Here is a 16,128-nt window from a genome sequence, read left to right on the forward strand (position 1 = left end):
GATGTCACCTAATTTGTTTGATTTTTTAGAGTACTTGTTTCAAAAGGGTCCTTCACCCTGTAGTACAAACAGGAAAAGCAGGCTGGCACTCCAGATCACACAAAAGTATAGACGTTCAGAGCAGCTCAAAGTATGTTAAAAACATTCTTAGTTTATTGAATCCATACACAAAGCATAGCCTTACGCTTTTCGTACCACAAAGGGCACTTAATCATAGCTATGCATCTTTTCAGGAAATGTTTAAATGAGTAGATGGGTGATTTTAAAAATTCAGCCTGTGCTATTGCTAGATTCTCTTGCACTTTTGTTTTTTTTCATAGAAAACATGAACACGGGTCCTCAGAATAGCTTTGAAAAACAGTGGCCTTGTGCTTTATAAAGTGCATATACTCTGGAGTTTTTATTTTGCTTTCGGCACATAAATTTGTGACACAAGCAATTTTTTGACACGTGTCATTTTTGGTGTTTCACAAATTCACAGATTCGTTCATCACTGCGCACACTGTAAACTTGTGTGCACTTTTTTAAAAACTGTGTGCTCAGATTAGAATTAATACAACATTTTTTTCCTGCACAAAATCCTTTGTGCACACCACAATTTGATGGGGCGCTGGCCTCAAAATGTGTGTGTGTGTGCATGAGGGAACATTGCTCGTGGCTATACATGGCTAAATACTGTTGTTCATATCTGACAGGAATTGTGCCACTGTACCCTACACCCATCAACAGGGTGCAGCAGCAGATAAAATTTCAGAATGCATGTAGCAAGTCTGCAGGATAGCCTGTTTAATCAACCTCTCCTTCCCTCCCCTGTTAGAGAACCATACCTGCCCATACATGATGAAAATCTGCCAAAATACATTAGAAAATCTGGGTATATATAACCTTGTCTGTCATTGTGGACAACTTTTTTGAGGCACGTGATTTTTTTGTTGACATGACTGTGACTTTTTCCTCATGCTACAAATTTTTTTGTTGCAACAAATTTTCACTGCAGTTTCACAAAAAAAAATAGCCAATAGTGAATTTGCAGCGAATCCATGTCTGGCGGAAAAATGTGCTCATTACTATTCTTTTGGAGCCATGTATCAATCTTTACAAAACTTGAATATACGCCTAGAGCTAGTATACAGATGGAGTAAATCACTGGTGGCAAAGGAAATCTTTTTTCCCACTGGAATGAATCATGTGTCATGTTAGCTAGAGACCCTCTATCTGTAATCACAGCTTTAATAGTTCAATCACCATAAATATCTGTTCTTATTTTAACTGCTCTTGATCATTCAAAGCTATTTGCTGCTTGATTGCTAGGATTTGCTTCATCCCATGTGATGTCATCTTACTGGAGAAAATCAGGAATATTCTCTTTTCCTTAATTAATATGGTCCAGTCTTAAAGAAAACTATACTCCCAGAATAAATACTTAATTCTTACATTAAGTGGCCTATTAAAAAATCTTCCCAAATCTTCACAACGGTAGCAGTCACAGCAGGGAGACAGATGGGGGTGGGGGGGGGGGGGGCAAGGGCCGCGGGCTGCCAGTGGTGCAGCACTGTCTTAATATATATTTGCCTAGGTGTGTTTCTGTTAATGTTCCATATTATCTTTCAGTAATGTTTCAGCAGGCAGCCCATTTCTTACAACCCCGTCATCCTTCACGTTTACCTTCCTGTAGCATAATATACACCATCCGTTTACTAACCAGTTTTTCAGACTATGTTTTCCACTCTTTGGCGTTCATTAATTTGCTTAATTCATCTTCCCCCTCATATTCCTGCTGGTGTTTTTAATGTTGGCGGATACTTGATGATAGCAAACTATGCCCACCATCATAAATAAGTGCGGCGACTACAGCATTAGCTGTCTGAACAGTATAATAAGTAAAATTGAAGTCATGGCTTGCAAACACTGAAGAACAGCCTTTTTAATTGGTGTAACATGAATAATTCCCTTTATTCATCCTCTTGTCACACCGCCAGAAGAAATGTTAGTTTTCTAGCCATGACTTAGCTGTGACTTTGCAGGTAGGTTTAATGTCCCTTCATTGCTGTGTAAATATTTTAAATCAAGTTGTTTTACTGTACAGTTGTGCCCAGTGGCACAACCAGTTGGGGATATGCCTAATAATTGTCTTTTCTACCCACCGATGATTAGTTGCACAGGTGGCAGATCAGTACTAAAAAGGATCATTAGAATGCATTTGCATATTTAGAATGGTTTTAATTAAAGATAGGCCTTTTAAGCAATGAAGAAGTTTGAGCAATCACTTTTAAGGTTACCGAGAAAAGAACTAGAAAGAATAAAAGCCCAGGGGTTTTGAATCAAGGTCCTGTCTCTACATTGCTAACCAAGAATCGCTTAAATTAATTTATTGACTCATTAAGCTGCTCTTTCAAGGAGCCACCTTTCCTTTTAGCTGCAACATCTGGACATTATATTTAAAATACATAGCCATGCCAAATTAATGATACACGCAAATCTGATGTGGATGCACCCATGCAGGAAGTATGCACCAATACTGACATTGTCATTATTAACCTGCCAGCTAATCAGTTGGGTAAGAGAAAGAGATGCCAGCACTGGAATGCTGGGTAATTGGACGTGTCATTTCAGATACAGGATTGAGATGCGTTTTAACTCTATAAGCAGTTTTTCCTGCAATCTCCTATACTGTATTGTACTACTATGTTATTCTGTTCAGAGGGCCCTGCTTAAACTCCTGATACTGGCCTTGGAACTAGATTAAAGGGGTAGTTTATCAACATTAGTTTAATGAATAGTTTTATGAACTTATGCAACTTTCATATTGTTTTAATTAGGAAATATCCATGGTTTTTGTTATTTATGCACCAAGCAGGGCAAAATCTGAAATGGAAACTATTATAACGTTCTACTTCCCGTTCCCTGCAAGATCAATGAGAACAAATCAACAGTCCACAGACTGCTGCTTTCAGAGGGAACAAACAATAGGGCACATTCACTTACCTAGATACAGTGTGAAAAGTGCAAAGCTCGATCACCATGGTTATTTTCCACAATTCCAGCATAATTTTGGATTCAAATGGACCCATTTGGGTTCAAGTGTGTCACTTGATGCAATTGCATTGCGCCTACTGTCATTCACCAAAATGGACGCAACTGCACATGTGCTTTGTCACAAATTGCCACAGTTGCACTGAATATTTTCTAAATCTGTCTGCCAGCATTTGCAGTGTTCGGCGAGCTAGTGACCAGTGCACCCTATTCTTTCTGCGCAAGTTTGCTGCACCCATTGACACGGGACATTGAGGGAACCCTGGAGGATTTGCCTTTGTCAATAGGCGCAACAGGAATGACTGATTGGCACCAAGAGTAACTTTACAGAAGTACGAGGAGGGCATTTTAATGTGCAATTCACTGCCCTTTCCTACAGCTCCTTGTCTATGTACTGTATTTTATGTAATTGTACAATGTTTCATTAAAGTTAAGAATAAGATGTCTGGCTATTTTTGTGGCAGGACTAGTGGTTGTATTTGGTGTATTTTTTTAATATATTTTCTTATTTCAGTTTTAGTTTACTCCACTTATGTGACTTCCCCCCCACCTATGTCTTGGGATATTTCTAGCAGCTTATTAACATGGCTGCCATTCTTTGATGACCAGAGTTAGCATGCATCTAACTCAGTGCTGTCCAACTGGCGGCCCGCGACCCCCCTCTGTTTGGCCCCCCACTTGTCTGGCTGCTTTGATGCCTTACCTTTGAGTAAGCATTAAATGGTATCAGTACTGAGATTAACTGCCCCCCTGCATGGTTCTCACCTCAGATTCAGGCTGTAATCCCTCTGTATTGTTTTAAAAATGTAATCCCCTGTGTTTTTCACACCTTTTAATACCTGCATTGTTCACCCCCTGCAGTGTTCACACCTCAGGCTCAGCCTGTAATCACTCCCATTGTTCACTTCTTCACACCTCAGACATAGGTACTGTAGGCAGAGTATGGCACATACAGCCAGCATAGGTCAGGGAGGGTATGGCACACACAGTCAGGGTAGGGCAGGCAGAGTATGGCACATACAGGCAGGGTAGGGCAGGCAGAGTATGGCACACAGAGGCAGCATAGGGAAGGCAGAGTATGGCACACACAGGCAGGGTAGGGAAGGCAGAGTATGACACACAGAGGCAGCATAGGGAAGGCAGAGTATGGCACACACAGGCAGGGTAGGACAGGCAGAGTATAGCACACACAGACAGCATAGGACAGGCAGAGTGCTGCCTGTGTGTGCCATACTCTGCTTGTGGGAGGTGAACCTGGCAGGGGTTTGTTCTGGGAGTTTGCTAGCAGTTGGAAATAGCCATTAAATGGTCCCAAAGGTGTGTAATTATGTACTGGGGGTTGCTCTGCTATCCACAGGGGAGGAGGAGGCATATGGAATTTAAGGGTATATCTTAATATGACATAATTCTTTCACATATGAATGATGGTTGATATCCCCACAGTAAGGACCAAGCATTTGGGATTTTGCTGTGCTACCACCATTGTGATAAAATAGGTGTGGTTTGAAGTGGGTGTGGTTTCAAAAAGGGGAGTGGTCAAAACTGGCTTCCATTAGCGGCCCTCCACCGTGTATGCTAGAGAAATTCCGGCCCTCGGCACTGTAGAAGTTGGACAGCACTGATCTAACTGATGGGTAAGACAGGGTTGTTGGCCAACCAAATAGCTATAATAGTTTTCTTCTGCCATTTGTTCATGTACTCAGAAGGAAAATCTGTGTGCCTAGGCTTCTCTTTACTAAATCCCAAGCAGGACCTGTTGGCATAGGTGCAATGCTACTGAACAAATCGGCAGAACATGAAGGCAATGCTTTTGTATTAAACACAATTTTTGCTACCACCATTTTCACCCCCAGCTGTCACTTGGCAATATGTCAAGATAAATGTTTAAATATGATTATAAAACACAAAAATAGGAAGTCATGGACATCATTGATATGGAACTACAATGCTTGTATGGTTTTATGTTGCCTCATTTATTATTTCGGATGGGAAGTTAAGGTTATTTTTCAGCTAGAAAAGTCTCATTAATTTAGTACTGAGAAAACATCCTTGATGTTTGGGAAACTTTTGTAGCTGGAAAAAAATATAGAAACAATCCAGTACAATAAATAAAGCATTCTTTTTTCTGTACCTGGTTTTCAAGTCAGGCCCATGTTAAAATGGCTGTAGCCTGTATTATAGAGATTCCAAGTGCGTGGAGTACAGAGAGATGACACTTTTATCTTGAAAGAAGAGGATCAGAAGGGAAAGAAAAGGCTTTTTTTATTAAAGCTTACCTCTGTTCATAAAAGATTTATTGAAAAGGTAGACTGGTTACTTAGATTTGATGTGGTCTCTTGTGTAACTTTAAATGGAAATTTCCCAGCAGCAGTGGTTTGTAAATAGTATATTGTATAAATTGTCTGGTGTATAACATTTCCAAACAACAGAATCTTGGTAGCTGATCTGGACTCGATAGAAAAAAAAATCTGTTTACCAATTCAGCAAAGCAACACTTTTATGATTTCATAGATGGTGATAACACAAAGGCACCCATTTACCAAGGGGTAATAGGAAAATTGGTCTATTTTCTTCAGCAATTTTCTCTTAGTGTTCATCAAAGTGAGCGCAGAGAAGTTTCCCTGTATGATTTACTATGTAGAATATGTAGCTTGTGTACATTAGACACACAGAGTTTTTTTTCAAATTTTCCCACCAAAATTTAGACCAGTTTTTTTTAACAGTACAGTTCTACATTTTCCCCGTGCCATGGAGGACTGTTCTGTCATTTTAGCTTGTCAAACTTTCACCCTATAAGCTGTAGCATCAGCACATCAGCCCAGTGATAGGAAACCTTTTCCCAATGGTACAGTCCCAGACCTCCCTTGATAGAAAAGGAACCTGCTTCAGGCCAGTGTTTTCTGACTCTGTGTATGTGTGGGATAGTTACGCTGCTTGATGAGGGGCTTTTTTTTTAACTACCTAAGTTAAGACAGTCTGGACCGTGGATTGAGCTACAAGTATATTATGAATCTGTTTAACTTGCAACATCAGAAAACAGCCCAGATCTTTTCAAATGCGTCCATATAAGCTCCATCCATTTAAATAGTTTTTTAATTTGTAACTTTTTGTTTGTTTCTCAATCACAAAGCTTACAGCTCTTCTCTACATTATAAAGCCAGTCCCCTGGTCTATGTTAACAAGTATTGCAGGCATGGGATCTATTGTGCTTAATGTTTGAGACCTAGGGCCTTTTGGATAAAAGAACATTTGAAAAAGATAGTTGAAACTGTACTGTATTTTCTGAGATGAATCAACACCATAGCAGTCTTTTATAATGTTTCTGATCATGTATTTAAGTACTCAAATGTGGCAATAAATAGTTATACAGAAAAAAAGACATAAACCTAAATATAGGTTGCTATATGTTACACCTGCTATAACAATACTCCGATGTATTTTACAATTCCAAGGGAATTTTGGTATAATGTAGAGAGTAATAAATTTGGAAGAGGTTTTCTTTTTTTCAGTATTTGTATGTATAGTTTTTAGTTTCACTTTTTGTTGAGCAGCTCTTCAGTTTGGAGTTTCAGTAGCTATCTGGTTGCTAAGGTCCAAATTACCTTAGCAACTGGGGAGTGGTTTGAATTAAAGATTGGAATATGAATAGTATAGGGCCTGAGAAGAATAAGTTATAAACAAAAACAGTAACAATAAAACTGTAGCCTCGCAGAGCAATAGTTTATTGGTTGCTGGGGTCAGTGACCCCCATTTGAAAGCTGCAGAAGAAGAAGTTCAGAAACTTGAACTTCAGAAAAAAATGAAGACCAACTAAAAGTTGTGGGAAATAGGGCATTCTTTAACATACAAAAAAGGGGGTTGTGGGAGCACTCCAAGGCTAAATAGAATATACAAAAACAATTGAAGTGCGACTGATCTGGCCAAATTAACTACAAGCATACAAAAAAGAGAGGGGAATTGATCAGCGCACATTCCCTGGTCCCCAGTTTCATAAGTAAATTTACCTTGACATGGTGTGCTGGCTTACCAATCTTATGATCATTATTTTGTAACTAAAAACCCCATGCTTTAACATAATCTGCAGACGAAGTTCAGAAAGAATAGTTCAGAAAATTAAAAAAAAAAATGAAGACCAACTAAAAAGTTGTGGGGAATAGGGCATTCTTTTTTTTCAGTCGCCTAAGAGGGTTGTGAGAGGACTGAGTCTGCCAGCACCAACTTTCTATCTATTTGTTTCAGTAGGCAGCATGCTGGTGCAATGGTTTGCTTTGGTGCCCTGCAGTGCCAGTGTCCTTTATTTGATTCCAGCGTGGGTACTCTGGGCAAAGATGTGTAATTTCTCCATGTGCTTGAGTTGTTTTTCTACCACAAATCAAAAACAGACAGACAGGTTAACTGGCTCCTGATAAAACTGACCCTACTGTGTGTGAATGTTATTAGGGACCTTAGATTGTAAGCTCCACTGGGGACAGGGACTGAAGGGAATGATGTATAATCTCTGTAACACCCATTAACTAAAACTGACCCTACTGTGTGTGAATGGGATAGGGACCTTAGATTGTAAGCTCCACTGGGGGCAGGGACTGAACTGAATGATGTATAATCTCTGTAACACCCAGAAACTAAAACTGACCCTACTGTGTGTGAATGTAATAGGGACCTTAGATTGTAAGGCTGATGCCACACGCGGCATAGGGCTGATTTTTTCGGCAAGCGGAAAAACGCTTGCCGAAAAATCAGCCCTACGCCTGCTACTTGTGCCTGCACCCGAATGAATGGGATACGCTCGGGTGCAGGCACATGTAGCCGATATACGCATGAAAACGCGAGAGAATGCAAAGTCTCGCGTTTTCATGCGTATATCGGCTACATGTGCCTGCACCCGAGCGTATCTCATTCATTCGGGGGCAGGCACAAGTAGGAGGTGTAGGGCTGAATTTTCGGCAAGCGTTTATCCGCTTGCCGAAAATTTCAGCCCTACACCTCGTGTGGCATTAGCCTAAGATCCACTGGGGACAGGGACTGAAGGGAATGATGTATAATCTCTGTAACACCCATTAACTAAAGCTGACCCTACTGTGTGTGAATGTGAAAGGGTCTTTAGATTGTAAGCTCTACTGGGGCAGGGAATGAAGTGAATAATGTCTATAAAATGCAGTGAAATATGTATATAAGTAATGAATAGTAGTAATGCATATGGCAGATGTTGATGTTTTCAGACAGGATCTCTCAGGAAATATAAAGTGAGTAACCCTTATATTAAAGCACCATTCAACAGAATGGGAAGCTGCTGGGGGACAAGGGCATTTTCCCTTCCCATGGTCTCCCTTAAGGACCTCAGCACCCCAAACTTACCATGTGCCATTACTTATAGCTTATAGTGTTTAGATACAATTCTTTGTTATCTACAGATATTTGTAGGTTGATACAGAATTTTTTCATTATTTTTACATTCTATAGATTCTATAAATGCTGTAAATGATATTGATGCAGTATTTGTTCTGAGAATGGCTTCTGAGATAACACTTTTTTCATTTTACCAATCCACATTCATTCAGATAATTCAGATGACTTTGTATTTCAATTTGCAAGATTGTTTGCTATGCATTTGCTTTGCGCTCTGATCTGCGCTGCTGCACTAATGCAATCAATACAGTGCAATGATTTTTACTGTAGAGATCGACATACTGTAACTGGTCTGGCATTAAGGATAGAGCTTTAGGGAGGCCAGCTATGATATAACATGAATAGGCTGCTTTTTATTTGTTTCTCTGCTTTTGATCAAATGATGAAGAAATTAGTCCTGTCCTGTTTACGTCCACAGACAGTGTCCAACTTGCCCTTTCCTAGCATTGAAAAGATGTTGCGAAATCAGTTTTTGTACATAATGCACAGAACAATGTCTCCCTTTAATTCATAATGGCAGGAGGTATATTTTCAGATTATCCGGAACCCCGTGGAGCTCTAGTAATTTTATATGCAAGCTGAGAAATCAAAATGTTTACTACTGTATTCAACTGTAGATCAAGCAGAATGCTGTATCACTGAATAAAATAAACAGACAATAAACATTGTGTTCAGAATATGGCCATGCGTTTGTGCCTTGTTTTTTCATAATTTCATAATGAACATTTAATTTCATTGTTTGAAGTCTTGCAAAATGTAATTATCCTGTCTTACATTTCAGGGTTTGTGCGCACAGACATTCTATGGGCATCTTCACTCCTGTAATCATGCTACATTTAACATGAAGGTAAGTACCACGTCCTAAGCAATGATTTCCAGTTACAGAGACGAGTTCTGAGTCGTTGTGAAGTATCCCAGTTTCCCTTAGGAGTAAGACTGACCTTAAAGAAATACTGTCATGGGAAAACTTGTTTTTTTCAAAACACATCAGTTAATAGAGCTTCTCCAGCAGAATCCTGCACTGAAATCTGTTTTTTAAAAGCAGAAACAGATTTTTTTATATTTAATTTTGAAATTTCACATGGGGCTAGCCATATTCTTCATTTCCCAGGGTGCCACAGCCATGTGACCTGTGCTCTGATAAACTTCAGTCACACTTTACTGCTGAGCTGCAAGTTGGAGTGATATCCCCTCCTCTCAGCAGCCGATCAGCAGAACAATGGGAAGGGAGCAAGACAGCAGCTACCAGTAGATATCAGAATAGCATAAGTTACCTGAAAGCAGTTCTAATGTGTAGCGCTGGCTCCTTCTGAAAGCTCAGACTCAGGCACAATATACTAAGATGGCGCCTACACACCAATATTACAACTAAAAAAAAATATATATTTGTTGGCTCAAGAATAAAATGTTAAATGGTAGAGTGAATTATTTGCTTTGTAAACAGTGTAATATAGAAATAAAACGTACAGTCTTAAACAAGGTTTTTAGTATGGGAATGGACAGTTCTATGCTTCAACAGTTTGTAAAAAAAAAATTTACATTTTAGATATCCTTTCTCTTTAGCTAGAATTTCTCAGAATCTGATTGGCCAAAAGCCCCTTTTAATTTTCCTTCACTTAATCACTGTAGTAAATGTAGCTGCTTTTCCGGAGTGCAAAGAAGAAGCAGGTGTGGATATTTGTTTTCAGAGATTTGAGGACAATTAACTGTAAACTACCTTTATGGGAGCAATGTTATTAGTGCACTAAATTATGGTAAAGGAGAAGGAAAGGCTTAGGGTGCCAATTTGTTAACCGCCCCCAGTGATTATGATTGCCTACCTTTGATTTTTGCTTATGCTTTACCAGCCTGGGGTACTATTTTAATGTGAACCATGCTTCCATTTGCCCACCTGTCACCAGGATCTTTGCTGCAGCCCTGGGCTGTGCACATGCTCAGTTGAGTGAAAATGTATCATTTCACTTCTAAGTCCTAATTTTACTCTTCTGTGCATATTTCCATCCCAGAGCAGCCACAAGAGATCCCTGGGACCAGTTTAAAATGTCAGTGCTGCACTCAGTAGAGTAGTGCTTTGTGCTGGTGCTCCTCTTGGCTGAATAGTGCCCCAGGGCTGAGGTAAGTGATTATTATACAAACAATTAGCATCTCATACTGTTTAAACTTATTTTTTTGTGTATAAAGCTGGACAGCTTGATAAAAGGTCTTGTGACCTGAAACGTTGCTGCTGCTATTGTTGTTTGCCCCAAAAAAATGTTGCAATAAAGGCATTTTAATCTACAAAGACAAGAGGTGCTGTTCCTGTTCTTCTGTACCTGGATGTGCCGATGGAAAGTGGCCATTGGGGAACCTGCACTACTTCTAACTAATCACAAGGCTTGGTGCTGACTACTACTCTCCATATAAAGCTGGACATACATGCACTGGTGCGTGTATGCCAGCTTGATGAGATGACCAATATCGTAAAGGCTGCGGATATCAGTCGTCTCTTCGATCGGGCCGGCGCACCTACATTTAGGGCTTAATCAGCAGGTGGAGGTAGAATTTCTATTGTTTTTTTGTACCTCCATATCTGACAATTTAGCCCTGAACGCCAATGGAGGGTGGGAACGATCTTTCCTACGGTCAATGTTCGTACAAAAGATTATTACTTATAAGGCTGCTTAAACATAAGGTACTCAGTAACTTTGGGAAGTGCAAAGATTTGAGGCTAGAGTGCAATTTTTATATGAGCTAGGGGCAAGGTACAAAAATGAGGAATGCTATGCCCACTGTACCTTGTCCATGAGTGATGACTAAGTAGTGATGGGTGAAATTTTTTGCCAGGCAAGGTTTAGCAGCGAATTTCCACATTGACCAAAAATTAGGTCAAAAAAATTATCTGAACAACAGTTTTTTTGATGCACATGACAATTTTTGACGGTGGCACTACGTTAATTTAGTTATGTGATACAGCTCATCACTAAATATTTGATTGCCATATAAAACAGTGAAATACAGTAGCTAGGACTTTCTGGGCACTGCAGCAAACTTTTTGGTATCTCCTAATAGCTACATTTTCTCATGTAAAATGTTTCCCTAAATAGTTTGGGCTCAGGAACAATTTTTATGGAGAGATTTCTGTTTTTAGTATGAAGAGAAGCAAAATTATGGTCAAACACAACATGGAGCTGAAACAGAACCTACCTGCTTTTTGGCACTGAACCAAGGACATGCCTTTATGCAGAATTCTTACAAAATGATAGAAAATGTTCTCCTTCATGGAGAGCTGATCTGTACAGAGTAACTCTGAGCTAGTGCTGTTTGTTTTTTAAGCCAGACCATAACTATTGGCCTGAAATGAAGGGGCTGCGAAATGATGAGACAGTTTGAACAAGTAAATTAGCACTGATAGGGATGCCATAGCTGTATCTATTATCCAGGGGGATGGAACAGGGGCTTTTGAATCTATAATTACAGTCATGTGAATTAATTCTGCACAGCAGGCAGGCGAGCTGGTTGATCCTTAATATAAATATGTTCATTTTCAAATCAACACAGCAGGTTATGCTTTGCCTCATTTTGAGCTGCTGTATTCTGTAGTATGAAGAAACACTGCCCAGTGGTATCCTGTTCTCCCAGGAATATTTTGTAGCCACAGCACCAGCCTAGTGTACGTGATACAGATGGACAAGTATGTTGCTCAGTTTATATAGATCATTATTACAACCTTTACCATTAATATGAATGATGTGATTTGATGCACTGACTGCACTGTGTGATCTGCACGCCTAACAGTTTGTTGTACGATACAAAATGGTGTAAACTGCTGTGATGTTTGATACCTACTTTATTGGTTACTTGGAATGGCACAACATTTTAGGGCAGTGAGTAAACCCAGTGCTGTACTAAGATGCCAGGGGCCCACCAGAAAACCCTGGACCATGGGCCCACTCTTAAAACTTTAATTCCTCCTGTCCTCACTTAAACTCTTTAATCTCCTAGGCTCTTTTCTCTACATACTATACTGTATTCTTCTTCAAGAAGCTTCCTTGTTCCCATACAGAAATAGGGAATGACCATTAAATAGGCTAAATGGTTAGAAGCAAGAGGGCTCACTGACACCTTTGCCCACCGATTTTCCTGGTATCCTGGTGGGCCAGACACTGAGTATACCACCTGAAGAAGAGGGAATACTATACATACCTAACATAATGTGCTTTCCAACATGTCCACTACAATGGGTATCAAACATCTCAGCAGTTTACAGGCTCTTCTGTTATGTGCTTGCATCACTGGTTCTGTGACCATAAGAACTACTGCTGGGAATTCTATGTCACAGTCCTTTCCCTCTGTGTTATTCTTGATGCTCTGTGTTGCCAAAGCACTGTGCAAGAGTCTTGGGACAATCCATTATGTATTCACAGTGTAATTTTATGTAGCATTAGGCATATTTACAGCAGATTACATATTAACAGTATGTGAGTTGTACACTAGATGGAAAAGGAACTGGGGATTTTTGTAGATAACAAGCTGTGTAACTATAGGCAGTGTCAGTCAGCAGCTGCCATAGCAAGTGCTGTCTTGCAAATAAAAAGCATTAAAGGAGAAGGAAACTAATAAAGTGTATATCTCAAGCTAGAGGCATACCTTCAGTTCTCTCAATAGTGCCCTCAAGTCTCCCCATATTTCGCCTGTTCAGATGATGAAAAGCCTCATAGGAATAAAAAATGCTGAGCTCTGTAAACAAAATTCCCATAATGCCATGCTCCTGCACCAAGACCACTATAAATGCAGTTTGTAAGACTATGAGGAAGCTTCTGTATTGCTCAGATCACACATTCCTAAGGGGTGGGAGGGAGTTCTCAGCATTCTTATGGGAGGGGGGGGGAGAGGAGAGAGCTTTACAGACTCTGGCACAGGAATTAAGGAGAAAAGAAATCCTGTGTTTCTGTGATTGCTTATGGCTGTATTTACATAGACCTTTCTGATAAAGCTTACTTAGTTTTTACCTTTCCTTCTCCTTTCACTCAAGGGATAAAAACATAATGTTCCCTTTTTAAAGATCCCTGGTAAGGCCTCACCTTGAGTATGCGGTGCAGTTTTGGGCTCCATCCTTAAAAAGGATATTAATGAGCTGGAGAGAGTGCAGAGACTGCAACTAAACTGGTAAAGGGGATGGGAGATTTAAGGCCACTTGAGAGGCAACATGATTACTCTTTACAAGTAAAATAGTCAGAAAGGGGGTGAACTTTTTTCACATAAAAATTATCAGAGCATCAGAGGCCACACCTCTATATTAGAGGAATGAAACTTTCATTTTAAGCAGCGTAGGTGGGTTTTCACAGTGAGGGCAGTGGGGTTGTGGCATATTGTGATTGCAGATTCTGTTGATGCCTTAAAGAGGGACTTGGATGGGTTCTTAAAATCACATAATATCCAAGAGTATTGTGATCTCAAGATCTACAGTTAGTATAGATATTGGTATATATAGTTATATATGTGGGTGTACCCCAAAACCATCTAGTCCTTTACAGCCATGTGTGTTTCAGCTACGGTTGCCAGATATGTAGTGGGATAGAATAGCAGCATTATTGGACATGAAAGAGAGATTTTCACTATTGTAGTTGGATAGTGATTTTTTCCGGCAGGCATGGATTCACTGCGAAATTTCACATTTCGCCATTGGCAAGTTTTTTCACAAAACTGCTGCAAAAAAATTCACAGTGACAAAAATTCCCCAAGTGAGAAAAAAAAATTGCGGTTGCATAAAAAAGTTGTGGTTGCATCTAAAAAGTTGCAGTTGCATAAAAAAAGTCACGTGCTTCCAAAAAATGGCGCAATAGCCGTCTTCCACTAATGTTTTGCTGTCTGTGAATATTTCAGCAGTTTTCGGGAATTTTACGGTGAAATGAAATGGGACAGATTGGCTCATCACTGAAACAAAGTGCAGCTAATACTGGGATTACCAATATAGGAACCCACCCATGGGAATGCGCCTCATGAAGTGGCCACTGGAAGCCACACATGCATTAGCCTATGGAGGGATATATAGGCCATATCATGGACCATTATAGAGCTAGATGCTCCTCTGCTTCAAAAGCTGTGTGATAAATCAGCCCAATATGGGAATCCATTTTCGTTGCTGATTGAGGTTTCGCCTGCTAATGAAATTGCTTATCTACACTGTAAGGCGCTGTGCGCTCGCACAATTACTCCTCGGCTATTTACACCAGTGCTTTGCTATCTTGTTTGGGTAGCAGAGATGTGACTATCATGTGGCAAATGAGCGCCTATCAAAGACCCATTCATGGCGTGACAGAATTGAATTCTGTTTTGTCCTATACATAGCCCAGCACAATAACTCAGCCCTCACTCTCCCAGTGTAATCAAATCACTGAAATTACCTGGAGCCTCTACACTGCTGTTGATGATAGAGATTTCTCCATTATTCAGCGTATAATGGCTACTTCACTGACATAAATACAGAATGCTATTCAAACCTTTTTATTGCTGTATGGCTTTCTAGTAATAATATCCAAACACAGAGTTATTATTTAACTTTCCAGAGTGGCACCAAGGATATTATTTTAAATGCTGTTATTGTAGTAGAGGTAGCCCCTGTCTCGGCTGCAGCAGGCCACTGCAAGTAATTGCCTTCGTGTTCAGCCACCATCTCAGCTCTAAATTTACAGTTTTCATGCATAAACAAATTGCATATTGTTATTGATTACTGTCACAGGATGCCCTTTTATAGGTCACAAGTATAGAGCTAGAGAGGGTAATGCAGCTCTTTGGCAAAGCACAGGGATTTTATTGAAATGAGAGATTAAATAGCTCAGTGCAGTGTGATTGCAGCCAGCAAAGCCATTGCCAGCAGCCCCATGCACTGGTGCGTACAATACACAAACACCATTAGGTTGGCTGGGCAGCTCATATGTAACTCTGCCTCTGCCAAATCTGTTGGATGGGGACAATGGCTGATGGACCATTAATGAGAAAATGATTTAAATAAGTGATGTTCTGCCTTTGTTTCTGCCAGGTTCAAGTACTCCTTTAACAATAAATCCAAAGCCTGACAGACAGGGTCAATGACCACAATAACCAGATAGCTCTGTCAGCCGCAGGATGGAAAGAACCAGAATTAGAAGGATAAAATGAAAAGTTACTTAGAATAGGTCCATCTATATTTTATGTAAAGGTAAACTTCCCCTTTAATGAATGATGAATCATTTGGATATTGATGTGCCAGTGCTATTTTTAACCAGCCAAAAGTAATTTAAGACCAAGAGCAAAGTGGTGACTGTGCAAAGTTTGCAGCTGTAATTTGTGTAAAAATCCCAAGGAGAAGGAAAGAAAAAACTTCATCAGAAAGGACTATGTAAATACAGCCATAAACACTCACAGGAACGCTGCACGGAGTCCTCTATCAAAAGAAACACAGGATTTTTTGTCTCCTTTTTTGTAAACATGTTCTTAGGCTATCTGACTTCCTCTCTCAGAAAAATCCTTCATTCCTGGGGCCAGAGTCTGCACAGTTTTCTCCTCTCTCCCCTGTCCTGCTCCCTCTCCCACAAGAATGCTAAGAACTCCCTCCCCCCTCCCTTAGGAATGTGTAATCTGAGCTATAATCAAGCTAAAATGGCAGCTGCTTTCTTAAGCAAACAGAGGAAGCTTCTAGGGCTCTTTACTCAGGTATGGTAATGGTTTCTG

At 40.0% G+C, this 16,128-nt stretch overlaps 1 protein-coding gene across 1 annotated transcript in view; it reads left to right on the forward strand.

The window, feature by feature from the left end:
* The window catches only part of spag16 (sperm associated antigen 16), a 459,738-nt gene that overhangs the window by 290,597 nt on the left and 153,013 nt on the right, over positions 1–16,128 (forward strand). The window contains exon 14 of the mRNA XM_031892910.1: positions 9,221–9,286. Within this exon, the coding sequence (XP_031748770.1) occupies positions 9,221–9,286 (66 nt within the window). The remainder of the gene's footprint in view (positions 1–9,220; positions 9,287–16,128) is intronic.

This window comes from Xenopus tropicalis, chromosome 9 (assembly GCF_000004195.4).
Source record: "Xenopus tropicalis strain Nigerian chromosome 9, UCB_Xtro_10.0, whole genome shotgun sequence".
In the NCBI taxonomy this organism is placed as follows: domain Eukaryota; kingdom Metazoa; phylum Chordata; class Amphibia; order Anura; family Pipidae; genus Xenopus; species Xenopus tropicalis.